This window comes from Chelonoidis abingdonii, chromosome 7 (genome assembly GCF_003597395.2).
Source record: "Chelonoidis abingdonii isolate Lonesome George chromosome 7, CheloAbing_2.0, whole genome shotgun sequence".
In the NCBI taxonomy this organism is placed as follows: Eukaryota; Metazoa; Chordata; order Testudines; family Testudinidae; genus Chelonoidis; species Chelonoidis abingdonii.
The window spans coordinates 71,287,598-71,315,508 of NC_133775.1; the positions used below are offsets into that span (position 1 = coordinate 71,287,598).

Consider the following 27,911-nt stretch of genomic DNA (forward strand, 5'->3'; position numbering starts at 1 on the left):
GTGACATAGCTGCTTTGCCAGACTGATAATCAACGGATCAAAAGGCTATAAACAGTTAAAATTCCCGCTCTGGAAAGCGGTCAGGTGTCAGCTGTCAGGGGACAGGCTGGCACAGACAAGCTCTCAGGAAGGAGCCTGAAGCAGTTGGGCCTTCTGCAGAGCCAGGACATGGTAAGTATTAGGGGGAGGTAGGCATGCCTCTTTGGCTTCCTGTCTCACTGGGGACCCTGCCCTGGCATCCCAAGGGAACAGACATGCAGGCACTGAGCCAGAGTGGGGCACTGAACCTGAGTCAGGCCTGCTGAGCTAATTAGGGCTAGCACCAGGGCACTGCAAGCCAGGGCCTGGCAAAGTTGGCTGATTTGCTCCGTGTGGTTGATCCGTTCTTAGGCCCCACCTGGAAACACCCTGCTCTGGAAATGAGATAATGGTGAATGGCTGAGCCAAGCTCTCAGCCTCTGTGGGTGGCCATGGGTTTTTCCCCACAGTGAGGAAGTGCTGTGGGGCTGAGGAGAGGAAGCAGGCAGGCAGTAAGCCCATGCAAAGTCCCTCATGCACACAGTCCTCTCCCTGACTCCAAGGACCCCGCGGACACAACCCACGGGGAAGAATCCAGCCGGCACCACATCCGGGTTTTCACACTTTTATTGTAAAGCTTTGGGAAGGGCTAATTACAATGGAGTTTGTCATCTGACAGCTCAGCAAACAAACAGAAGGGGAGAGAACAGAAAAGGGCTCACAAAGGTGTCATGCTCACTGCTCCGAACAGAAAGAATTACAAGAGAATCAATTGTGCTCACAGTGCCTGGGAAAAACCAAACCCAAGGCCCAAAGCCTTCCCTGCACAGGGAAATGCATCACACATTGAGAGCAATACAACCTTAGCAAGAGGCACTGCCTTAGACATAGGTCACCATCTGAAAAATAGCTGGGTACTTTCCTCTGATACAGGATTTCTCCTTTAGAAAAGCTACACCTGCATGTACATAAAACTGTACAAAAAACAAGGCATCACAAGCAAGGAAATGAAATCTCATATAAATAGAACCAACACTGAAGAGCTACAATGGGGTCGCTTGGATCCTTCCCACACAGCCCGACTGCTCCCTGGCTCCCACCTTTGGTTTTACCCCCTGGCTTGTCCTAGTGCAGTGTTAAATACAGTGAACGCCTCTCCCTCCCGAGGGGCACCTGTAACTCCCCACCCCCCTTCACTGTGCTTGTCTAGACCGGAGCCTGTGGGGTGCCTTCTCTCCCCCATGTGCAGAGGCTTTATCCTTCTGGCTTATCTTTGTGCAAATGAGCTTCTCCCTGCCAGCACCAGCACCCTCTCCCCATGGCAAATCCCCAGCACCACATCCACCCTCACCCCTGGGCTGATCCCAGCACCATCTCCACCCTAATCCTGGGGGCTGACCCAGAACTCCTCCCCCCAGGCCAATCCCAGCATCATCTCCACCCTCCCCATCTCCACCCTCCACTCCAGGGCTGATCCCCAGCACCACCTACACACTCAGCCTCAGCAGATGCCAGCACCACCTCAGCCCTCACATGTGGGCTGATCCCAGCACCCCACTGGGCTGATCCCAGCACCACATCTGCCCTCCCCCTTCAGGCAGGTTCCCCCCTCAGTCCCAAACCAAAGGGACTGAGAAGCACAGATGGCCATGTATTAAGGTTGAGTGAGCTGCTGTGCTGCCTCAGGCAGCTCCTGAACCAAACCAAAGGGCTGTGAGCCTCAGGGTTCCCTTAGTGACCCAAGCAGCAAGTAAGGGGACGATCCTGCAGACCAGGCCATGGGGAGAGCCAGGGCCCACTCCTTCCCTCTTGGAAGTAGTGACCCTCATCTGCGTAGGTCATGTAGCTCTTCTGGGGAGCCCGCCCCAGAGGGATGCTGCCCCAGACCCGAGCCTGGGTGCGGGGAATGAGCATCTGAGCTGGCAGAGGAATCAAGGATCCTGGCCTAAGTGGCCAAATTGCACATTCTTCCCAGTTAGGCCCTGAAACTAGAACTACAATAAAAACATACTCAGGAAAGTGACGTACTCAGGCAGCCAGGCCAGGGGGAGCACGGGCCCCACAGCACTGCCAGCAGAGCAGAACAGGTATGCCTGGACGGACACCCAGCTGGAGGCCATGTCCACCACAGAGACCCACTGGATCACTGCCCTCCAACCAGGGGAACGGTGACAGGAGAGGTGGGAAGGAAGGTCCTGACTCCCCTAAGCGGCACCTCTAGATGTATGAACTGCGGTGGCACAGTCCCCGATCACATCACCCGGGAGAGGGTGACACAAGAACAGGGCGCTGGGGGAGGGGCAGGGCAGGGCAGCTAGGAGCCTTGCTTTCTGCGGCCCTTCTGAAGGCCTTCTCAGCTCTGTGCCTTTTTGGCCTTGAGCTCCTTGGGAAGACCTGGTTCAGCTTGTGTCCATCAGGCCACACGGCCCTGAGGAAGGTACACCATGAGGATGGCCATATCCCATCACCACTGCCAGAGCAAAGGGTCAGGAGCTACTCAGCAAGGAACTCGCTGAACACCAGGAGGCAAGGCAGGGCAAGTGGCATTGCCCAGAATGCCCCAAGAGTCATTGCAGGCCTCTGGGCCTGATGGCATGGGGCTGCAATGCCCTCTCCCTGCAGGAAGCACCCAGTGCTGAACAAGTCCTGCAGAACCACCCACGGCACCAGAGAGGAAAGGCTGCCCAGTCAGCAGACACACAATGTCCTCACTACATCCCCCTAAGTTCAAAGGCCAAGCATGGACCAAAGTTAGGAAAGGGGATGTTATCCTGAAGCTGCCATTGGCCTCACTCCCCAAGGAAGAGCTGAGCAATGAAGAGAGCTGAGGAGATAGGAAGGGAAGAATAATGGTGCATCTGACCCCCCTCCTAGCACCCCTACTGGATGAGGAGAGGAAGGAAGGTAGCCTAGAGAGAATGAGGCATGAGTCACCCTCACCCTGCTTCAGGCGGGACAGCCCAGGTGCCTGGAGCAGGGGGTCAGGCCAGAGCTGGAACAGTTGAGAATGGGACAGAAACCAAGTCTCCAGAACAGCTCCAAGGCCTCCAAGAGATCAAGAGAGTTCAAGCAGAGCCAGAAGGAGCTCCTGTTTCCCACCAGGGCCACCCCTTTGATCCACACCCTGCTCAGGCTGGCCATGCCAACGGCCATTCCTAAGGGCACCTGCTCAAGCTGACGCCACCCATCCTTCGTCTCTACCCTGCACAGTGTCTCCCTGGATTTGGTACCCTGTGAAGGGGAGCTCAGATTCTGCTGGCACCTGGCATGGCATTAGGGTGCTACCCTAGGGAGACTGGATGACCTTTGACACTGGAAGAGAATGCTGGAGCCCTTGAGAGTGGCTCTGTGGCCTAAGGGCAATGGGACTCCAGCTCGCAGGGGCCAGTGGCCCCTGGTGTGACCCTGAGACAAAGCTCCTCCTCACAAAGGCAAATGGTGGCTTACAGGTGGACAGATCAAAGGTCAAGTTCATGGCACAGATGGCCCCATGGGAGTTCCCTGCACTACAGCAGGCACAAGGGGATGGGGTGAGGCCCAATGGTCTGTGCCTCCCTTTTCTCCAGCAGAGCTAGAGCCAAGGATGTCTGCAGCCAGAGATATAGTTATCAAACCAGGGCTCCCCAGGCCTGCTCCTGGCTCTTTCAGCTTTGCCATCCACTGGTACACAGCCAAAAGGGACCCCTCAGCATAGGCCCTTACCTCTGGCACTGAGCAGTCCCTGGGCACCCTGCAGCCAATGGGCACAGTGACAGCATTTGGCAAGTGGGCCAGGATGTAAAACCAGAAAACCTCTAGCCCCACTGACAGGCCCCTGCCCCTCTCCTCCCACTCCCAGCTATTGTTTGAGGAACCAATCACATCTTTATTTACAATATGGAACAGGAGTGTGGACTGGAAGCTGTGCTCCCCTGTGCTCTTCCATGCACCAAACCATTCAACACTGGAACTTGCTCCCTGTGGTTTGTTTTGTTGAAATGTCTTGTGTTTCAAGGACAATAAAAGTTTCAATCAGGCAGGATTTGAATGTCATTCCTAAGATTCATATTTACAGGAGTCTACAGTAAAGCAACAGGCAGCTTGCTCCTTGTGCATGGAAACACCCCTTGTCCTGTGCCCCAGGAACTCCACCAGCTCTGCATGGACCTTTGGTACCTAAGCCCTTCACCCCAGCCATGTCCTCTGCACTCGGAGCCTGTCCAGCCCTTCCTGACACAGAACTTCAGAGATGCACCCTCAAGTGCTTGGAAATTCCTTAGGTTTCAGACACCCACCCTGCCCCAAGACAACGAGTTAAAAAGGCCCTCCTCTCCCTTGCTCTGCCCTGTGTCTTCAGAGGCCAGCTGGGCTTCTCACCCAGAGTGGGGTGGAAACTGGGAACAACCTGGAGAACCGGCTGCAGGAGCGATAAAGCATTAAAGTTTCAAATGTTCCTCTGGACACTGGCCTCAGAAGTGTCTGCTCCTCACCCCTTGGGCCCAGCCTCACAGGTAGATCTCCCTCTTAGTGGTTTGAGACGAGGGGGTGGTGGCTGGCTGGAAGTCCGAGGTCTGGGTGAGAGGAATTTCCTCCATAGGGGAGTCCTTGCAGGGCTCATGGCTACTGTTGGAGAAGGCACTGTATGTGGGGAGCAGGCGGAGGTTGGCCATTTTGGTGCTGCGTTCTTCCGAAAGTCTGGGGCTGCCGTTCCCAACTTGCTCTTGACTCCCCCGTTCTTGGTAAGGCACAAAAGTGGAGAGCTTCAGGGCAGTCTTGGGCCTGCGGTTTGGGGAGGACTGGCCAGGCATCCAGCAGGTGTCGGAGTGGCCGAACTCCGTGCATTCTCGGGTGCAGGTCCCAGTCATGGCAACGTCAGGCAGAGGCCGGAGATCTGTAGAGAAGGGAAGTAAGAGTGGCATTAACCCCACGTGCACAAGCCCCACAGCATGGGAGATGCTGCTGGATCTGGATCCCAGGGCACCGCACAGGCCTGACCCCTCAGGGCTAAGCACGTGGCACTCTGGGGGACATTTTGCTGACAGGCTTCTTGCTGTGGGCTCTCAGCTGGTGGCAGGAGTGAAAGGGACTCTAGAAGGTGCCCAGTAAACATGTCTCATCTCTGTCACCCTGGCCCAGGCCAGAGAAAAGGACTCCAGTACACGAGCCCCCAGAGGCTGGCATGGGCCAAGTGTCACAAATTGCCCCGTTCCTGGGAGGCAGGGGAAACCTACGGCCCAGTTTGGCCTGTGGCCACAAAAAGGCATGGCGGAGCAGGGCCTAAAACTCGGGACTCGTGATTCCAGCTCCCATGTTCAAACTCACTGCTGCAGCAGCCCTGGGGTCAAGGGCCTTTCGGGCTCAGCACAGGCCATGTTGCAAGTGTGCCTCTTAGATCCAGGCAGACACAGCCATTGACCCAGCACATCTGGCATTCACCCGCCTCCATGCTGCTACAGGGAATCCCCCACTCAACAGTGATGATATCGTAGAATGCTGGGAGGGAGATGAAAATAAACCAAAGGAGAGAAAAACTAGGACACCAAATAGCCACTCCTCCCCAAGCACAGCCAGGCATTGCTGGGTACCAGCCACTCCTTCCCGAGCACAGCCAGGCATTGCTGGGTACCAGCCACTCCTCCCCGAGCACAGCCAGGCATTGCTGGGTACCAGCCACTCCTCCCCGAGCACAGCCAGGCATTGCTGGGTACCAGCCACTCCTTCCCGAGCACAGCCAGGCGTTGCTGGGTACCAGCCACTCCTCCCTGAGCACAGCCAGGCGTTGCTGGGTACCAGCCACTCCTTCCTGAGCAGAGCCAGGCATTGCTGGGTACCAGCCACTCCTTCCTGAGCAGAGCCAGGCATTGCTGGGTACCAGCCACTCCTTCCTGAGCAGAGCCAGGCGTTGCTGAGTACCAGCCACTCCTCCCCAAGCACAGTCAGGCATCCCTGGGGACTAGCCATTTCCCCGACGCAGGCACCAGCCAGGAATCACTGGACACCAGCCACTCCCCACCCTTGGCACAGCCAGGCCTACCTGGATATCAGACATACTTGCAACTAGGAAATGGCCACTCCCCCCAACCCAGGCACCAGCCAGGCACCCCTGAGCACCAGCCACTCCCCCAGCCTGAGCACAGCCAGGCACCCTGAGCACCAGCCACTCCCCCACCCTGGGCACAGCCAGGCATCTCTGGGCACCTGGCACCACTCCACCCCAAACAGAGCAAGGTACCCCCAGTTATAAGCCATTCTTCCACCCTACACACAGCCAGGCAACCCCTGGGCATCAGACACTCCCCCACACAGGGCACAGCATGGTATACATGAGTACCCACACACCCACAACACAGACAGACATCCCTCAGGCCACCCACTGCCCCACTCTGGGCAGCAACCACTCCTCCACCATAGGCACAGCCAGGCATCCCTGAGCACCAAACTCTCTCCCACTCCGTTCACAGGGATTCCTGGGCATCAGCCACTTCCCCAAATGAGGCAAAGCCAGACATGCCTGGGAACCAGGTTCTAGGTGCCCCTGGGCACCACTGCCCCACAAGCCAGGGTCCCTGGGCACCAATCACTGCTTCAGATCAGACACAGCCAGGCAACCCTGAGCAGCAGCCACTCCCCCATACTGGATTCATCCAGGAACCCTGGGTGGCAACCACTCTCCAATGGTGGGCACAGCCCAGCATCCTCACTTAACAGCCACACCCTGGACACAGCTAAGCATCCCTGGGCACCAGCCACTCACCAACCTTGGGGACAGCCAGGCATTTCCGGGGCACCTCCAAGCCCTACTCCCAGACACAGCCAGACATCCCTGGGAACAAGTACTCCCCAATGCTGGGCATAGTTAGGAATCTTTGGGCATCAGACACTCCCCCATCCCAGGCACAGCGACGCATCTCTGGACATAAGCCATTCCCTCGGCCCAGACACAGCTAGGCATCTCTGGGCACCAGCCACTCCCTCATCTTGGGCACGACTAGGCATCTCTGGCCACCAGCCACTCTCCCTACTGAGGCACAGCCAGCCACCCCTAGGCACCGGCCACTCCCTATTCCAGGCACAGCCAGGCATTGTTGGGCACCAGTCATTGCTCTGCACCAGGCACAAGCAGGCTGTACTAAGTACCAGCTGCTCTTCCGCCCCTACCCCACTCACCACACTCCCAGATGGACGCACACATATAAGGGCCTCCTTGCTGTACACACACAACAGCACCAGCCAAAGGACTCCCCTTCAGAGATCCAGCCAGGTGCTGGGACCAAGGGAGGCTGCTTCGGCCTCTTATTTTTGTGCCGCAGGGATCACATAATACCACACACACCACTCCCTTCTGCCTCTCTGTCACTCTCTCCCACAAACACTATACCACACATGCAACACCCCTCTCTCTCTCTCACACACACACACACAGTGCAACACACACATACACACAGTGCCACACACTACTCCCTTCTGCCTTTCTGCCACCATCACCCCCACACACTATACCACACACGCAACACCCTCGCACACATACACACAATACCACACACACTACTCCCTTTTACCTGTCGCCCTCACCCCCACACACTATACCACGCATGCAACATCCCTCTCTCTCTCTATCACACACACACATACACACAATGCCACACACAAAGTCGGCAGCCTTTCAGAAGTGGTGTGCTGAGTCTTCATTTAATCACTCTAATTTAAGGTTTTGCATGCCAGTAACACATTTTAACATTTTTAGAAGGTCTCTTTCTATAAGTCTGTAATATAGAACTAAACTATTGTTGTATGTAAAGTAAATAAGGTTTTTAAAATGTTTAAGAAGCTTCATTTAAAATTAAATTAAAATGCAGAGCCCCCAGGACAAGTGGCCAGGACCCGGGCAGTGTGAGTGCCACTGAAAATCAGCTTGTGTGCCCCTTCGGCACACGTGCCATAGGTTGCCTACCCCACACTATTCCCTTCTGCCTCTCTGTCACCTCTATACACTATACCACACACGGAACACCTTCCTCTCTCTAGCACACATACACACAATGTCACACACATTACTCCCTTCTGCCTCTCTGTCACCCTCACACACTATACCACACACACAACACTCCCCTCTCTCTCTCACGCACACATGCACACAATGCCACAAAATTATTCTCTTTTGCCTGTCACCCACACACACTATATCACACAGAGAAAACCAACTCTCTCTCTCTCTCTCTCTCTCACACACGCACACATAATGCCATTCACACTACAACCTTCTGCCTCTCTGTCACTCTCACCCATCCACACCCTCTCAACACCCCACACTCAACACCCTCTCTCTCTCTCTCTCTCTCTCTTTCTCATACACACACACACACACACATAAACACAATGCCACACACACTACTCCCTTCTGCTTCTCTGTCACCCTCACATACACACACTATACCATGCACATAACACCTCTCTCTCTCACACACACACACACAATGCCACACACATTATTCTCTTAAGCCTTTGTCACCCTCACCCACATACACTATACCACACATGCAACACCTCCCCTCTCTCTCACACACACACACAATGCCCCCTCACAAGTTCTTTATGCCTCTCTATCACTCTCACCCACACCAATACCACACACATAACCCCCACACACACACACACCCAGACATACACACAGTGTCCCACACCCACTACTCCCTTCTGCCTCTCTGTCACCCGCACCCACACACACAAAACCACATATAGAACACCCCTCTCTCTCTTGCACACACACACATACACACAATACAACATGTACTACTCCGTTCTGCCTATCACCCTCACATACTATACCACACACACACAATATCCTTCTGTCCCATACACACAATATCAAATGCACCACACATCCCCACACACTATACCACATGCAACACCCCCCTCTCTCACTCACATACACACTTACATATAATACCACACACACTACTTCCTTCTGTCTCTCTGTCACCCTCACCCACACACATTATGCCACACACACTATATCCTGTCTCATATACACGCACATACACACAGTACCATGTACACTACACTCCCACATACAAAATACCATGCATACTACATCCCTCTCTCTGACAAACATACTATACTACATACCCCCAAATACAATACCACAAACATTACACACATGCACACCCTCTCTCTCTCTCACACACACACTATTCAACATACACTACTCCTCTGCACACAGAATACCATACACACTATACTCCTATGCACACAACATTCCTTTCTCTCTCACACACACACTACACACACACACAATACACATTCACATTATACATCTCTTACATACACTGTAGTATTGAGAATACACCCCCACACAATATACCACAAATACACTCCACATACTCAACACCACACACAATACACCTCAAAACATGTAGGATTCCCCTCAATATGCTACATTTCAGACACACAATACTCTTCCAGAGAGGCACAATATACCACACACACAATACTGCCACCACACACAAATTCATCACACATACACAATTCTTCCAACATGTAAATACATGACAATGCCAGATATACACATCAAATACTCAGACACAATATCCACTCTCCCCATCTCCTCCACAGACACCTTATACCTCCTCCCCCCGAAATACTACACCGCACTGATAACAGTGAGTCCCCTCCCCCCACCAGCCTCCCCCTATATGCTGGCTCCCAAGGACACACTGTACTGTACAAACACATGCACAGTGCTTCCCCACCCCAGAAACACAGTCTCTCTCTCTCTCTCTCTTACACACACACACACACACACACACACACACATTACTCTCCCATACACACAAGCGTACAATACCACAATTTGGGGAAGAAAGACCACCCAGCTGCCACATCACCAGCCCAGAGCCTGGAGTGTGACACAGCATCAGACACTGTTGCTACCCACAGAGGGTTCCCATGTCACTCCCACTGAGAATCCTTCTTCCCAGTGCTTTCTTGTCCTACTGTGCCCCAATGCCCCTCTCCAATAGCTCCCTTCCATTGCCCTGCTCCCTTTCCAACAGCTCTGAGCTCTTGGGCACAGTGACTCTTGAGTCTCATTGGCACCGGTTTCACACAAGGCAGACTTCCTTCAAGTAAATACATAAATTCACCAAGCCAGGTCGCTGTAGAGCCAGGACTCAAAATCTGAGCTCAGTGAGTCAGGGGATTGGCCACACAGACTGGATGCTTGAGTCAGAGGTGAAAACTATGGGGCTAGGTGCTGCAGGTCAAACAGAAGGGGTTGGCGCTGGGAGTCAGAGTTAATGATCAACTGATGTTCTTGAAAATGTTGTTTTTCAAAATAATCTATCAGCCACCACACCTCCAGCTCCTGAAATAGCTGTGTTACCCCCACTGGTTACCCCCAGCTCCTGCAGTGACTGCCTTACCCCCAGTGCTTCCCACCCACTGCTCCGGCATCAGCTGTGCCATCTCCATAGTACCCCTACTCCCCTGGCTACTGCAGCAGCTGTATCATGCCCACAGGTTCTCCCTCCCCCAGATCCTGTATAGGTTGTGTCACCCCCAGTGAGTCCCTCCCGTGGGCTGGGAGGCTCCTCCCATGGCCCATCTCCTGGGGCACATTAGCTGCAACACCCTGGTGGAAGCCGTGCGGACATACCTCGGTTCAGAGCCCCATTCACAGCCTGTTCCGCTCAGGGGACTCTAATGAGGAGCAGAAAAAGGACGACAGGGTCACATCATTATAAAGCCCCCAGTCTACACACTCCCCACAGGACCCTGCCAGCCCCTCCAACCTGCATCAGCCCTCCCCTGCATCTCTGTCTTGCACCTTTCTCCCAGGCTTCCTCTGATACCTGTTGCCTTTACCAGTGCCTTGGATGCCACTGGCCCCACCCCAGGCTCCACCAGACTATCTGGCCAACACTGCCCAATGAGGTCTTCCTCTAACCTGCTCCCCTTAACCTGCTCCAGTTCCCCTAGAACTCCACCGCCCCCTCTCTCAGCCTCTGCAGAACTCCAGCCAGTACCACCCACCTCTATCCTTCACTAGTCCCCTGTCTTTGCTAGTCCTTCCCAACCACTGACCATGCCAGCTCCCAGCCTCTGGATCTCTCTCCTTTCCCACCATTTTTTCTTCACTCCACAACTCCACTTTCTTTCTGTCATCCTCCATATACAGGATCCTACCAAATTCACAGTCCATTTTGGTCAATTTCACAGTGTGATGGGGAAGAATGGCTCTGCCCTGGTACCACAGGGGTTAACCCTTCCTTCCTAGCAGAGGAAGCTACGCCACAGAAGCTCTGCTGGGCATGGTCCCACTGGAGAACAGGTATAAAAGCCTGCAGATCCCCCACAGCAGATGACCTGGCTTTCATGGTAGGAAGTGACCAAGGAACTTTAGAGACAAACAGAGTTAGAGCTGGATGTGTTGCGGATGGATCCCTGCCGAGTGACCGGCAAGGGGAGCTTGCCACTACCAGGGCCCTGGGTCGGGACTCGTGGAGAGGGCAGGCCTGAGTCCTCCTACCACCTCACCCCTGAATCGTGAGGAATCCTAGAGACTCTGGCCCCTAGGCCGCGCTACCCCGCTTGTAAGAGGGATTGTATGGACTCCAGCCACTGGGCCACGCTACCCCGTTCGTAAGGGGGGGGCGTATGGACTCCGGCCGCTAGGCCATGCTATCCCAGTCGTAAGACGGGTTGTATGGACTGCAGCTGCTAGGCCGTGCTACCTTGTTCACAAGCAGGGGTTGTATGGACTCTGGCCGCCAGGTTATGTTACACCGTTTGTAATGGGGGCTTGTATGGACTCCAGCCACTAGGCCGGGCTACCCCATTCGTAAGGGCGAGGTTTTAGAGACTCGGGCCACTAGACCACGCTATCCCGCCAGACACGGGTGACAGTGGGGAGGACGGTCAAGAGGCCGTAACCGACCACCCGTGGAGAGGCGGGCACAAGGACGAGAGTGGTGAGGTGCCGACACCCCATCCTACCCCTGCTATGAAGGGGTGCCACGGTGCCAGGCCTGCCACAACTGGTGGAGAATGCAGGCATCAATCAGGGCCTGAAACAAGGACTCAGATGCCCAAGATGGAACCTAAGAAACTTCTGAAATGGCTGCTGGAGAACCAACAGCAGTAGACGGTGTAACAGCAGCAGCAGCAAGCACAGTTGCTCCAGGAGTTCGCAGCACAACAGCAACTGCAAGCGGTGCAGCAGCAAGAGCAACAGCAACAGCTGATTCAGGAGCTGACAGCCCAACAACAGGCCAACTTGGAGCAACTACTCCAGCAGATGGCAACACTGCTAGGACAGGCACCAAGTCCTCCCTTAGGCGCGGTAGGGGGCGGCACCGGTGATGGGCTTGGAGGACTACCAGTGCGCCTAACAAAGATGGGTCTAGGGGATGATCCTGAGGCCTTTCTGGTGACTTTTGAGCGGGTTGCAACTGCCGTACAATGTCCCCCCACACACACATTAGGCCACTATTCTAGCCCCCAACCTAACAGGCCCGGCACAAGCCGCTTATCGTAACCTCTATCCGCAGGACGCACTGGACTATTCTAAGGTCAAGACTGCTGTCTTAGACCAAACAGGCATCAGCCCCGAAACTTACCGCCAGCCACTTCGCAGAGAACGGTATGCGCCGGGAGCCAAACCATGAGCCGTGGCCCAGCGAATCTGCGACCTGTTGGAGGTGGCTGGAACCAGAACGACGGACAAGTGTGCAAGTAGCCAAGGACATGGCCCTAGAGCAGTTCCTGCAGGCCCTTCCCACTGGGGGGAAGCAGTGGGTGCAGAGATACTGCCCGAAGACCCTCGCGGAGGCGACTTCCCTAATGGAAGATTACTTGGCAGCAGAGGGAAAACAGAAGGCCAGCCCCAAAGTGGGGGGACTCAGGTGGACGGGACCTAAACACGGCCTGAGGGGCCCATAAGGTGGAAGGGGGAGGCCCCCGTCAGCATGCCCAACCATCAGAGACACCCACGACCTGCAGTACCAGGGACACACCAGGGGCGAACCTTGTATAGAGCCAAGAGGACACGCCGGGAAGGAAGAGCAGCCCCCGCCATACCCCAACCGAAGAAGGGAAGCGGGACTGGTGTTACAACTGCGGACAGATAGAGCACTTCCAGAGGGAGTGCCCATACACAGATTGTAATTATGGGCAGGTTTGGGCCGCTGGTCATCGGGCCCGTATATGGGAGCTGGGGAAGATCGTCATACCAGTAAGAGAGGATGGGAAGTCTACCGAGGCCTTGGTGGACTCAGGATGTAGCCAGTCAGTCATACAGGCAGGGCTGATAGAGCCCACCTGCCCCCGCCTGGTGCTCTCATTCACCTGCGTGTACCCACAGGGATGTGAAGCCCTACCCCACAGTCTGCGTGCAGCTCAAGGCTGCTCAACACGGAGGGCAGTGTCTAGTTGGGATGGCCCCGAAGTTGGCATACCCAGTGATCCTGGGACATGACTGTCTAGGCTTCATTGACCTCCTGTGAGAGTAGGGTACTCGGCCTGGGGGTAAAAGTGGGGGGCAGACCAGAAGGCCTGGATTACTAGGCCAACCAGCATTGGACAACCCCCTGGAGGGGCCCTCGGAGAATCCTGAGGTAGAATAAGGGAGTCAAACCCCTACCGAGGCCCCGATAGGGGAGGGCCATAGATGGCTGGATGTAGACGCTGACTTCCTGGAAGAACAAAGGGGGGACAGCACCCTCAGCTGAGCCTGGGAGCAGGCGACGGGACCCCCCGGGGAGGAAGACCCGCCCCAACGCTGGCAGCAAAGACCCCAATTTGAGATCCATAATGACCTACTCTATCAGGTGGTCCAGGAACCATAAACAAAAGAAGACCTGTGCCAACTATTGGTCTCGCGGCGGTTTCGGCAGAACTTACTCCACTTGGTTCACTCAGTACCGTGGGCTGGGCATCTGGGGAGGGAGAAAACACTACAACGGGTGGCCCAGAGGTTCTTCTGCTTGGGCATCCATAGGGAGGTGTGGGACTACTGTGCCTCCTGCCCCAAATGCCAGAAGACCAGCCCAAAACAAAAGGTTCCCTTATGCCCTTGCCGGTGATTGGGACACCCTTTGAGCGGATAGGCTTGGACTTGGTGGGGCCCTTGGAGAAGAGTACCTCGGGCCACAAATACATGCTGGTCATGGTTGACTATGCAACGTGGTGTACCACTATGGACCGCCATAACACTGATCATCACCAACGAGCTCTTGCAGATCTTTGCTCAGGTCAGCCTGCTGCAGGAGATACTAACAGAACAAGAGACTAAAGTAACTTCTAGACTAATGGCAGAGTTATGCCGTCTCCTGAATATTTGTGTGCTAAGACCTCCGTGTACAACCCTGAGATGGCTGGGTTGGTAGAGAGATTTAATGGCACTCTGAAAGCCATGCTGTGGAAGTTCATAGACGACGATCCTCGGCACTGGGATAAATTGCTCCCAGCACTCCTCTTTGCCGTGTGAGAGGTGCCACAGGCTTGTCCCCTTTCAAACTCCTCTATGGGAGGAAGCCCCAGGGAATTCTAGATCTTCTAAAAGAAACCTGTGAAGAGCAAGAGACCTGTGTCTGAGGATGCATCCAATATATCCTCCACCTGCGGGAACAGCTCCGAGAGTTGGGAGCCCTGGCATGAGAGCACCTGGTGAAAGCCCAACATAGCCAGGAGGCTCAATATAATAAAGAGGCCAAGATGAGAAGTTTTGAGCCCGGAGACCAAGTGCTCTTGTTGCTACCCTCCTCCGAGTCTAAGCTGTTAGCCAAGTGACAAGGCCCTTTCAAGGTAACCAGAAGAATAGGGCTTGTCGACTATGAAGTGCAGATGTCGGGGCAAAGGAAGGACACTCAGGTCTACCATGTAAACCTCCTCAAGGCCTGGAGAGACTGGGAAGCCTGATGATTGCCCTGTACTCTCCAGAACCTGAGTTGGGGCCATTGGTGGGAGAACCAGAGGAACCAGTAGCAGCGGCCATAGGCCTGGAGCTCGATCAGCAGGAGCAGGTACGACAGCTGATTTCAGCTTTCCCCACAGTCCTGTTGACACAGCCTGGGAAGACCATGTTGACCAGCCACCATATCGCCACCATCCCTGGCCACAAAGTGAAGGAGAACCATCACCCACTCCCCAGGAAGATGTGGGAGATGGTATGGAGAGAGCTCGACATAATGTTGGCCCTGGGGGTGGTTGAAGAGTCAAGGGGCGAATGGTAGAGCCCCATAGTACTAGTTCCCAAGCCAGGAACAGTCAGATTCTGTATTGACTTCCGCAAGGTGAACATGGTCTCTCCTTTTGATGCCTACCCCATGCCCAGGTGGATGAGCTGCTAGAGAGACGGGGCAAGGCAGAATTCATCTCCACCCTAGACCTGACCAAGGGATATTGGCAGATCCCTTTGACATGAGCCTACAGAGAAAAGACAGCATTCCCAACACTGTTCAGCCCCTACCAATTTACAATGATGCCTTTTGGGTTACATGGGGCTGTGGGTACCTTCCAGGGACTCATGAACCAAGTGCTGAGCCCCCACAGCGCATACACTGCAGCCTACATCTACAACATCGTCGTTTACAGTGCCAACAGGGAGGAACATCTCCAGCATCTCACCGAGGTGCTATGAGTGCTGGGCAAAGCAGGTCTCACCGCAAACCCAGCCAAGTGTCACTTGAGCCAAAGAGAAATGACCTACCTGGGCTATACATAGGTCAAGGGAAACTCTGCCCTTTGGTAGACAAGGTGGAAGCCTTGAAGAACTATCTGACCCACAACAAAAAGACAAATGCAGCAGTTCTTAAGACTGGCCGGATACTATCGTCAGTTCGTGCCTAACTTTGCCACGCTCTCCACCCCCATGACAGACTTGACGAGAAGCTCCCAGCCGCGGAAGGTCCAGTGGTCGGAAAACTGCGAGAAGGACTTTTGTGCCCTGCGGGAATGATTGACATGGGAGCCAATACTGATACAGCCCGACTCCGCAAGGCCTTTTATCCTCCAGACCAATGCCTCAGAGGTAGGACTGGGGGGCCGTACTGTTGCAAGAGGTGAGGGGATAAGAACACTCTGTCTTGTACCTAAGCCACAAGCTGTTCCCCTGAGAAACCCAGTACTCCACCATAGAGCGGGAGGCCCTGGCGGTTAAATGGGCAGTCGAGGCACTGAGGTACTACCTATTGGGGAACCTCTTTTCCTTGGTAACAGATCATGCACCCTTCAAATGGATGAATAGCATGAAGGAGACTAGTACACGAATCATGTGGTGATACTTGCCCCTCCAACCCTACTCCTTCCACGTGTTACATCGGCCGGGAAAGGCTCATGGAAACGCAGACTTCTTTTCCCAAGTCAGGGAAGAGGAGGGGGAGGAAACAGTCAAGGGTCAGCCAGCTCAGGCAGCTGTCTTGAGGGGGAGGGCATGTGAAGGGGCAGAATGGCCCTACCCTGGTACCCTTCCTTCCTAGCAGAGGAAGCTATGCCCCGGAAGCTCTGCTGGGCATGCTCCAACTGGAGAACAGGTATAAAAGCCTGGAGATCAGCTTAGTCGGGGCTGACCACCAGAGGAGAAGGACCCACATTGCTAGCTCCTGAGGAGGGACAGCCTGTGCGCCAGGATCCGGGAGTCAGCCAAGCTGAGACATTCCCTGAGACCCTGATGGCGGACATCCCAGGAGAGCAACAGACTGGAGGAACTCCCGCTGCAGATGACCTGGCTTTCATGGTAGGAAGTGACCAAGGGGAACTTTAGAGACAAACAGAGTTAGAGCTGTACGGATGCTCGGCGTGTTGCGGGCGGATACCCACCGAGTGAATGGCAAGGGGAGCTTGCCATTACCAGGGCCCTGGGTCGGGGCTCGTGGAGAGGGCCGGCCCGAGTCCCCCTACCACCTCACCCCTGAACTGTGAGGAATCCTAGAGACTCTGGCCACTAGGCCGCGCTACCCCGCTTGTAAGAGGGGTCGTATGGACTCCGGCCGCTAGGCCGCACTACCCCATTTGTAAGGGGGGGGATGTATGGACTCCGGCCACTAGGCTGCACTACCCCACCTGTAAGAGGGGTTGTATAGACTCTGGCTGCTAGGCTGTGTTACCCTGTTCGTAAGCTGGGGGTTGTATGGACTCCAGCCACTAGCCCATGGTACCCTACTCGTGAGGGGAGTTGCATGGACTGCAGCTGCTAGGCCATGCCCCCCCATTCCCAATGGGGGTCATAAGGACTCTGTCCACTAGGCTGTGTTACCCCGTTCGTAAGGGGGAGTTGTATGGACTCCGGCTGCTAGACCACGCTACTCCACTCGTAAGGGGTGTTGTAGAGACTCGGGCCGCTAGACCGCGCTACCCCACCAGACAGGGGTGAAAGTGGGGAAGACAGTCAAGAGGCCATAACTGACCGCCCGCGGAGAGGCGGGCACAAGGACTCGAGAGTGGTGAGGCGCCGACACCTCATCCTACCCCTGCCACGAAGGGGCACCACGGTGCCAGGCCCGCCACACACAGTCATAGCATTTTAAAAATTGTAAATTTTATGATTTCAGTTATTTACATCTAAAATGTCAGAGTTTTGTAATTGTAGGGGTATTGACCCAAAAAGGAATTGGGGGGTTATTGTAGGATGAGGGGTTGCAGTACTGCTACCCTTACTTCTGTGCTGCTGCTGGTGGCAGTGCTGCCTTCAGAGCTGGGCAGCTGGAGAGCCGTGGCTGCTGGCAGGGAGCCTAGCTTTGAAGGCAGAGCCACTGCCAGCAGCAGCACAGAAGGAAGGATGGTATGGTATGATATTGCCACCCTTACTTCTGTGCTGCTGCCTGCAGAGCTGGGCCCTCAGTCAGCAGCTGCCACTCTCTGTCCGCCCAGCTCTGAAGGCAGTGCAGAAGGGTGGCAATATCAAGACCCCCACAGAATAACTTTATGACCCCCCTGTGCAACTCCCTTTTTGAGAAAGGCCCCCAATTTGAGGACCCCCAATTTGAGAAAGGCTGTCTTCTCCTGTGAAATCTGTATAATATAGGGTAAAAGCACACTCAAGGCCAGATTTCACAGGGGGAGACCAGATTTCATGAGCTGTGACTCATGTTTCATGGCAATGAATTCTTTGGGCCCCTATCCATATGCTCCATCCCCAAGCAACTCCCTATCCCAGAGCTTGGCACTGGAGTTAGATGAGGGCAGGGGACACCTGACTAGTGGAGTACAAAGCCCTTCATGCACAGAAACAGGCACTCACACATGAGACATGGGCATGCCACTCACACTCATTGACATGCCCAGTCACACACTCTCAGATGTGCACAATCACACAAACATGCACATTCACACAAAGGGATTTGCACAGTCGCACACTCACATACACTCACACAGACATGCATACATACATAATGCATGAATAAACATGCTCTCACATACCTGGATGTGAACACTCACACAGAGGCACTCACTTACACACAGATGCACACTGAAGTGCACACTCACACACACACAGATGAGCACAAATAAATGGACACATCACAGTGATGTCCATTTGCTCAGCTTCAAAATCAGGGGCTCACTGATGACAGGTGCTAATGACAAAAGGCTTGCACATGTCCACATGAAAATACCTGATTTGTCCATGCAGGGCTGGGGAGCTCAACTGCACTTAGGAGAGAGGGGAGTTAGCCTTGATATGGGCCATGCTATTTCCAGGGACTGTACATTTGAGTATGTCTGTGCATGGGGGGGAGTCAAAATTTGGAGCTCAGCGAGGGCTATGTGCGTTTGTGCAAAATTTCTTAGAAATGCCTAAAAATGCCCAGAGAAATGGATAAGTGGTGCTTTCAGCATTGTGTAAGCTGGGGGGTCAGGCAAGCTGAGGGGGTCTGCAGTGGGGGGCATAAGGAAACAGTAAGCAACGAGAAGGGGGAGGGAAGCATGTAGGGCCAAGAAATCAAGGTAGGGCGGAGGGGAGAGGATGCTGAGACAATGCGGGAGGGTGCAGGGAGAGATGAGTGGGACACTAGGAAAGTCCATGGGATAGGTAGTGATGGGCAGGCAGCTGGCAGAGGGAGGCAGGCTGAGAGAGGGACAAGAAGTGGAGTTGGTAGGGGTGGTGAAGCACAGCGGGGTAGTGCAGTGGGGAGAGAGAGTCAAGACACTGTTGTGCAGGGGTGCATGGGGGAGCATGGCAAGGTGGAGTCCATGTGCAGAAGGGATGGGATAGGGCAGTGGGGCAGGGAGCATGGCAGAGAGGGAGGGGAGAGAAGAGTAGGGTGAGGAGGGATGGGAGAATGAGGTGGGAGGATGGGAGAACATGGTGCAGCAGCGAAATGCGTGGGAGGGACAATGGACTGCGGTAGGAGAGCACAGAATAGTATGGGAGAGCAAAGAGGAACAGCAGTGTGGCAGGCTCAAAGAGTGCAGAGAGGGAGATGGGGGAATATGGCAGGATGGGAAGGGGCAGGGAAGCACAGCAGCATAGGGAGCGCTGGGGGAATACAATGAGATGTGGGATTCACATATTTTAAGAGCAGGAGAGACTATCATATCATCCAGTCTGATCTGCTGTGTAGCCTAGGCCATAGAACTTCACCCATTCATTCCTGTACTGGGCCCAGTAACTTGTGTGTGACTAAAGCATCTTCCAGAAAGGCAGCCAGCTGGATATGAAGACATCAAGAGATAGAGAATCCACTAGTTCCCTTGACAGTTTGTTCCCAGGGTTAGTCACCTTCATAGCTAAGATGATATGCCTTATTTCTAATGTGAAAGTCTTACTTCAGTTTCCAGCCACTGGCTCTTGCACTCTTTCTCTGCTAGAAATATTTTCTCCCCATGCAAGCATTTACACAGTGGAATCATAACCTGTATGTCTTCATTTTGACGCGCACGGATTAAGCTCTGTCAGCCTCTCACTCCAGCATTTTTTCCAGCACTTGCGGTAAGAAAGCATAGCTGGGACCATTTCTAAAATGCCTCCCCTTAGTGTGGAGCAGGGTGCAGTGATTCCCAGAACAGCCACCCAAACACTGCACTGCACTTCAAAAATACACCTTGGTGTGGATTCCCTCAGAAAGGGCTATTCTGACAACGATTAACACTCAGGACCCTGCTCCCCTGGGCACTGCACCCCTGTGGCAATGAGTATTCGCGGCATCACTTCCTTGCTGCCCTGCTCCCCTGGGCACATCGCCACCACAGAAATAAACCTTTGCAGCATCATTTCCCTACCGCCCTGGGCACCACACCCGTACAGCAATGAACCTTCGCAATATCACTTCTATACTGCAAGGCTCCTGTGGGCACAGCACCACTATGGCAAAGAAATTACACGGTATGAATTCCCTATTCACCATGCTCCCTTGGGCACTGCACCCCTATGGCAATGAAGCTTTGCTGCATCACTTCCCTACCTCCCTGCTCCCCTGGGCACTGCACCCCTATGGCAATGAACCTTCTCAGTATCACTTCCCTATGCCCTGCCCCCCTGGCACTGCACCCTTATGGCAATGAACCTTCTCGGTATCACTTCCCTACTGCCCTGGCCCCCTGGCACTGCACCCCCTATGGCAATGAATTTTCTCAGTATCACTTCCTTATGCCCTGCTCCCCTGGCATCGCATCTGTATGGCAATGAACCTTCTCGGTATCACTTCCCTACTGTCCTGCTCCCCTGGCACCGCACCCCTATGGCAATGAACCTTCGAGACATCACTTTCCTACTTCTCTTCTCCCCTGGGCATGACACCCCTATGGCAATGAAACTTCAAAACATCACTTCCGTACCACCCTGCTCCAGTGGGCATGGCACCTCTATGGCAAGGAACCTTTGTGGCATCACTTCCCTACTGCCCTGCTCCCCTGGACATCGCATCCCTATGGCAATGAACCTTTGCGACATCACTTCCTTACCTCCCTGCTCCAGTGGGTACCATACCACAATGGTAATGAACCTTTGCAGCCTCAGTTCCCTACAGCCCTGCTCCCATGGGCACCGCTCCCCTATGGCACTGAACCTTCACGGTATCACTTCCCTACCCCCCTGCTCCACTGGGCCCCACACGCCTACAGCAATGAACCTTCGTGGCATGACTTCCCTACTGCCTTGTTCCACTGGGCACTACACTCCTATGGCAATGAACCGTCGCGGTATCACTTCCCTACAGCCTTGATCCCCTGGGCCCCACACCCATACTGCAATGAACCATTGTGATATCACTTCCCTACCATCCTGTGCCACTAGGCACAACACTCCAATGGCAATCAACCTTCATGGCATCACTTCCCTACTGCCCTGTTCCAGTGGGTACCTCACCCCTATGGCAATGAACCTTCGCAGCCTCACTTCCCTACTGCCCTGCTCCCCTGTGCACCGCAGACCTATGGCAATGACCTCTGTAGCGTCACTTCCCTACAGCCCTGCTGCCCTAGGCTCCTCTCCACTACAGTGTTACTTCCCCCGCACAGTGCTGCCCCGTGGGACTCTGTGCTCCCAGGTTGCTGTGTCCTTATCTCAGTATTCCCCCTGGGCACCCTTCCCTCATATTGCATCTCACATGGATGTGACTGCGCTGTTTTGGATCCCCCGGGGTACTGTTCCTGGGTACTGAGAGCAACACCACTGCCCCTCTCTCTGGAGACAGCTGTGTGTAGGTAGTGAGTGGGCCACATACAGCTGCTAATACTCCTAAGTACCCTTCTTTGAATTCCCAGGGCAAGAGTGCTGAGTAGCCTGACCCTCTCAGTTCAGCATGCCAGACCTCCTGAGAAGCAGGGCTCAGCAAGGGCTTGGCTTCGCAGAAGATTAATAGCTCTCACCCAAACTGCCCTTTGAAAGGACTTTTTTGAAGGATTGGCCATGATGTGGGTTCCCACTCATGTACCCCCTTCTCCTGTCCACCCAGATCTGGATATCAGACCATCCAGAGAGCAGCCTCTTCTCCCAAACCACCAGACAGCCTTGGGAGCAGCAGACAGCACCCAGCAGACAGCCTTGGGCGCAGCACCTGCCTTACACTGTCAAAGGGAGCACAAAGGTTCCTGGCTTAGGGAAGGAGTGGCCAGCAATGCGGCTTCCCTGAGTTCCCCATACCAGCTTTGTTAAGATCCCTGCCTTCCTATCACTGCACATGGACACAGGTCAGAGAGCTCTGCCTCCCGCACACCATAGCAGTAATTTCACTTTCCATCCCTTGAGTAAGGCTGCTGGAAAGGTGCCTACTTCCACAAGAGGAAGCAATGAATTGGAGCAGATCACTGAGGAGAAAAATCCTAGATATCAAGTTGCTGGAGAGTAAGAGATGAAAATACATACACACAGAGAGTTCTCTGGGCCCCACATCAGTCCCTATGACACCCAGACTGACAGCTTCTGGGACCCTACCCCATCCCTCCAACATTAGACAGCTTCTGAACCCCAGCATCATCACAACAACATGCAGACAGAGGCTTCCAGGACCACAACATCATCACAACAAAGCCCAGGTACACAGCTACAGGGATCCAATACTGACCAACAAAGGTGGCTCCTGGGTCCCAACACGGTATCTACAAAATGGGACAGCTGGCACACAAGACCCAATACCTATTCCTAAACACTAATACAGATGGCCCCCTGAACCCAACACTGTCCATACAACATACACAGAAATGGCTCCCTGGACCCAATATTGACCTCCTACAACACCCACATGGACAGCTCCCAAAACCTAACACCATTCCTACAACACTTTCACAGAAAGGATCCTCAGAACTAGTGCTGACCACCATGACAAAAAGGCAGATGTTTCACGGGTCCCAACAACACACACACACAGCTCCCCAGAACTAACACTCATCCCTACAACACCTGGAGAAGATGACTCCCCTGGCACCAAAAAATGGCGCCCAAAAATACTCATATGGACAGCTCCCTCAGTTGCTGTCCAGAAACCAAACAATGGCCCTAGAACATACCAGAATAACTCCTACAAAACCAAGGCAACTGTTTTCCCAAACCCCATATAAACATGCCACCACCAAGACAGGGGGCTGTCCCAGACCAAACATTGGCTCCTACAGTATCTAGATAGACAAGCTCCAGAGAACAGCACCAATCCTAACAGCATTCAAAGAGGTGATTCCTCAGACTCAGCCAAAGGCCTTCATAGCACCCAGACACAAGACTATTGTTATTGACAAACAATAATCCCTTCAAACCCCAGACAGCTCCCAGACTGCACATTTGTTCCCAGCAACACCCAGATGGATTGTTATTCAAGACCATATTCAAGCCTCTACAACAGACAAATTAGATTTTAAGATTTTGGTACCGGAGAAATTTCTTCCTTTGTGTTTGTACAGAGCCTAAAACAATGGGCTTCCATTCCTGATCAGGATCTTTATGTATCATCATAATAAACATAATAATAATTACATTTTAAAAATTATGTTAAAGAACATTATGAAGGTTACAAAGTCAAGCACTCAAAAGTTAGGAAATGTCAGAATTAGGCTTGTCCATGCAACCTTAATTCAGCTCCCTTGCGTATATTATCTTTAATTACATAATCCCATACCTTTTTTTTCCCACAGAACCTTTGCCTCATTCAGTGCACTGGATGGACGATGCTCTGTAGTCTGTAGGAGTCCCACCACATTTGTTGCAGAAGCTATAAGGTATGTGTGATGTTGTACCCGATAATGATTTATAGAAATATGCTTATGAGTGTAAATATGGCATAACTGGAATGTTTTATGCTAGATATGACATGTAACATATCTTTGCAAAAGTTATGATCTATTGAATGTATTCATCCTGTTTGTATGCATGTATCATTTTTATATCTGAAGTTATGAGTGTTGGCTCTATGCTTGTATTTAAAGTGTTTGGCTGTAGGAAGCACATAAAACAGATTTAGTCAACATAGCCTGAAGGGGTTATTCAAGTAATTGGGAGTACTTAACTAACAATGGACTTTGGGAGATGCCAATCCACATCTGAGCTTTCCTGGGAATGTTCAAACTAACATGTAAACAATGGCATCGACCTTCAAAAAAGCTGAATCATTCATAGACATGCGACTTGCCCAGGTGGCTAGAGACCCCATCTTGTGGCTGTAATGTTGCACAAGAGAGAGAATATAAAAGGCCCTGGAAACCTCTCCATTTTGTCTTCAGCTGGCTCAAAAGATAGCCTCTCCACCCTAAAGAGATTCCTGAAAGAAACTGGAACAGAGGACAGTAACTATAGGGGTGTGAGTGATTGCTAGATCCAGACAAGAAAGGAGTCTAGTCTGTCAAAGAAGCTTATTGGAACATCTCTGAGGATGAGATCTACCAGCATTTAGTTTCCTACTGTATTAAGCTTAGACTTGTGTGTTCTATTTTATTTTGCTTGGTAACTTACTGTGTTCTGTCTGTTATTACTTGGAACCACTTAAATCCTACTTTTTATATTTAATAAAATCACTTTCTACTTATTAATTAACCCAGAGTAAGTAATTAATTCCTGGGGGAGCAAACAGTTGTGCATCTCTCTCTATCAGTGTTATAGAGGGTGAACAATTTATGAGTTTACCCTGTATAAGCTTTACAGAGAATAAACGGGGTTTATTTGGGGTTTCGATCCCACTGGGAACTGGGTATCTGGGTGCTAGAACAAGAGCACTTCTTAAGCTGTTTTCAGTTAAGCCTGCAGCTTTTGTGGGACGTGGTTCAGACCTGGGTCTGTGTTTGTAGCAGGCTAGTGTGTCTGGCTTAACAAGGCAAGGTACTGAAGTCCCAAGCTGCCAGGGAAAACAGGATCAGAGGTAGTTCCAGCACATCAGGTGGCACTCCCAAGGGGGTTTCTGTAGCAAGTGAAGCAGGGGATTGCAAGAAGTTCCTACTCAAAAGCATAGAAGTGCTAAAGTTTCTCAACTAAATGGCAGTAGGCATTTTTTTATCATGGGGAAAACAACATATTTCCCTTAACTTCATTCTCTGAAATGACTGAACTGGTTTTGCTGAAACTTTCTCAAAATACTCAGCCTGAGGCAGATGCTGGTCAGGGAATATTTAAGCCCTAACAGTTAAAAGTTTGACAAAGTTATAAGCACCTGAAAATGGGGTTCTATAATAGAAAGTGTTGGGCTAGTTTAAGACAGGGTTTGCTACCTGCAGTACCTATCCTATAATAATAATTTATTTTAAATTACATCCTGAAACTTACACTGTCCAGATAGACAGCTGGTTCCAATTGGTTCCTGTGACACCCACATAGACAACTCTGTAGATTAACCATTGTCCAAATAACAGACCTTGCAACATCTTGACAAGCAGCTTCCCAGACTAACTAACAACCCTTGCAATACCCGAAGAGACATATTCCTGGATCATCCAATGGCTCTGCAATATCCAGACTGATGAACAGCCTTAGCAATAGGCAGCTCCTTGAATTGACCAAACACCACAGCAAAAAAACACACAGCATGCCTTGCAGACCAAGATATCAATGGAAAGGAAAGAATGTTATTATCTTATGGAAAGTAGTCATATTTTTTTTCTCAAATACAGAACAGAAATATTAACTTAACACTTCTGCCTTTTCTGCATTATAATGTGCAAAAGGATGAAGTCCAGACCAGAGACTGGCAACCTTTGGCACGTGGCCTGCCAGGGTAAGCACCCTGGTGGGCTGGGCTGGTTTGTTTACCTGCTGTGTCCACAGGTTTGGCCGATCGTGGATCCCGCTGGCCATGGTTCGCCGCTCCAGGCCAATGGGGGCTGCGGAAAGAAGCACGGGCTGAGGGATGTGTCCGCGAGCCAAAGGTTGCCGATCCCTGGTCCAGACCATAATATTTATTCTTGGTGCTATGGCCAAGTAATAAAGCTGAAAACAATTATGAGCCACGTGAGCTAGGAGGAAGAATTTAAACAGAAAAATATAAATGGCAATTGAGAATTGTTTAAGAACATGATACTAGATGCCCACCCAAAAAGCCACAATTGAGAAAGAAGGCCATATTGGTTAAAAAACTGACCTCGTTTAGAGGAGAAGTGAAGGCAGCTATAAAAAATAAAAATAACAACATATAACGAATGGAAGTTAATAATAATAGTAATGAATATAATTAAGAGGCTGAGAATTGTAGAAAATTGATAAGGAAGCAAAAGGGACACAAGGATGAATCTGTGGCTATCAGAGTAAAGGAAAATAAGAGAGACTTTTTAAAGTACATTAGGAACAAAAAGAAACTGGACAGTGGTATTGGTTCATAATTGGATCGAAATAGTAGAATTATCAATAATAATTCAGAAAAGGCAAAAGTGTTCAATTAATATTTCTGTTCTGTATTTGAGAAAAAAATATATGATGAGACTGCTTTCCATAAGATGATAACACTCTTTCCTTGTTAAATAGCTGCTACTAATATTAGACATTCTTAAATCAGTAGGTCCAGATAACTTGCATCCAAGAGTTTTCAAAGATCTGACTTAGGAGCTTGATGGGCTGTTAGTGTTGTTTTTCAGTTAGTCTGGAATACCAGCAAAGTTTCAGAAGACTGGAAGAAAGCTAAAGTTGTGCCAATATTTAGAAAGGGTAAATGGGATGACCCAAGTAATTATAGGTCTGTCATTCTGATATCCAGACCAGGCAAGATAATGGAGCTGCTGATACAGGATTTGATTAATAAAGAATGAAAGGAGGGTTGTATTCTTAATGCCAGTTAACATCAGTTTATGGAAAATAGATCCTGTCATACTAACTTGATATCTTTTTTGATGAGATTATAAATTTGGTTGATAAAGGTGACAGTGTTGATGTAACATGCTTAGACTTCTGTAAGGCATTTGACTTGGTATGGCATGATACTTAGATTAAAAAAAACTACAAAGACATAAATTAAACATGGCATATATTAAATAGATGGCTAACTGATAGGTCTGAAAATGTAATTGTAAACAGGAACTCATCAAACAGGTGTGTTTCTCTAGTGGGGTCCTGCAGAGATCGGTTCTTGGCCCTACGCTATTTAACATTTTTATTAATGACCTGGAAGAAAACATAAAATCATCACCGATAAAGTTGGAAGATGGCACAAAAATTGGGGGAGTTGTAAATAATGAAAAGGATGGGTCACTGTTACAGAGCAGTCTGGATCACTTGGTAAGGTGGGCACAATGGTTATTAGCCAAGATAGTTACGGATGCAACCCCATGATCTGGGTGTTCCTAGCCTCTGATTGTGCGAAACTGAGAGTGGATGACAGGGGATGGATTACTTGATGATCACTCACCTATTCTGTTCATTCCCTCTGAAGTACCTGAAATTGGCCACTATTGGAAGACAGGATACTGGACTAAATGAACCATTGGTCTCATCCAGTATGGCTGTTCGTATGTTCTTATGTTAAGCAAACAATATGCATTTTAATACGGCTAAATATAAGTGTATGCAGCTAGGAACAAAGAATGTAGGCCATAGTTACAGAATGGGGAGCTATCCTGGGAAGCAGTGACTCTGAAAAATGTTTGTGGGTCATGAGCCCCCAGTGTGACACTGTGACAAAAGGGCTAATGCGATTCTTGGACACATGGGACTCTCGAGTAGGAGCAGAGAGGTTATTTTACCTCTGTATTTTCCATTGCTGCAACCAATCCTGGAATACTGTGTCCAGTTCTGGTGCTCACAGTTCAAGAACAATGTTGATAAATTGGAGAGAGTTCACAGTAGAGCCACAAGAATGGTTAACACATTAGAAAACCTTATAGTGCCTTACACTGATAGATTGAAGGAGCTCAATCTATTTAGCTTAACAAAGAGAAGGTTAAGGGGGGACGTGATTATAGTCTGTAAATACCTATATGGGGAGCATATATTTAATAATGGGCTCTTCAGTGCAGCAGAGAAAAAATTACACGATCCAGTAGCTGGAAGCTGAAGCTAGACAAATTCAGACTGGAAATAA

The 27,911-nt window shown here is 51.5% G+C and overlaps 1 protein-coding gene across 2 annotated transcripts in view; it reads right to left on the reverse strand.

The window, feature by feature from the left end:
• Positions 1-627: 627 nt before the first annotated feature.
• Positions 628-27,911, reverse strand: part of PCDH1 (protocadherin 1) — a 145,085-nt gene continuing 117,801 nt past the window's right edge. Inside the window, exons 5-6 of one of the 2 annotated variants that reach the window (XM_032792681.2) lie at positions 10,652-10,695; positions 4,809-4,888 (exon numbers count right to left, since the gene is read on the reverse strand). In XM_032792681.2, the coding sequence (XP_032648572.1) occupies positions 10,670-10,695 (26 nt within the window). In that variant the 3' untranslated portion in view covers positions 4,809-4,888; positions 10,652-10,669. Of the gene's footprint in view, positions 4,889-10,651; positions 10,696-27,911 lie in introns of both variants that reach the window. The other variant, XM_032792680.1, reaches the window with a different exon arrangement.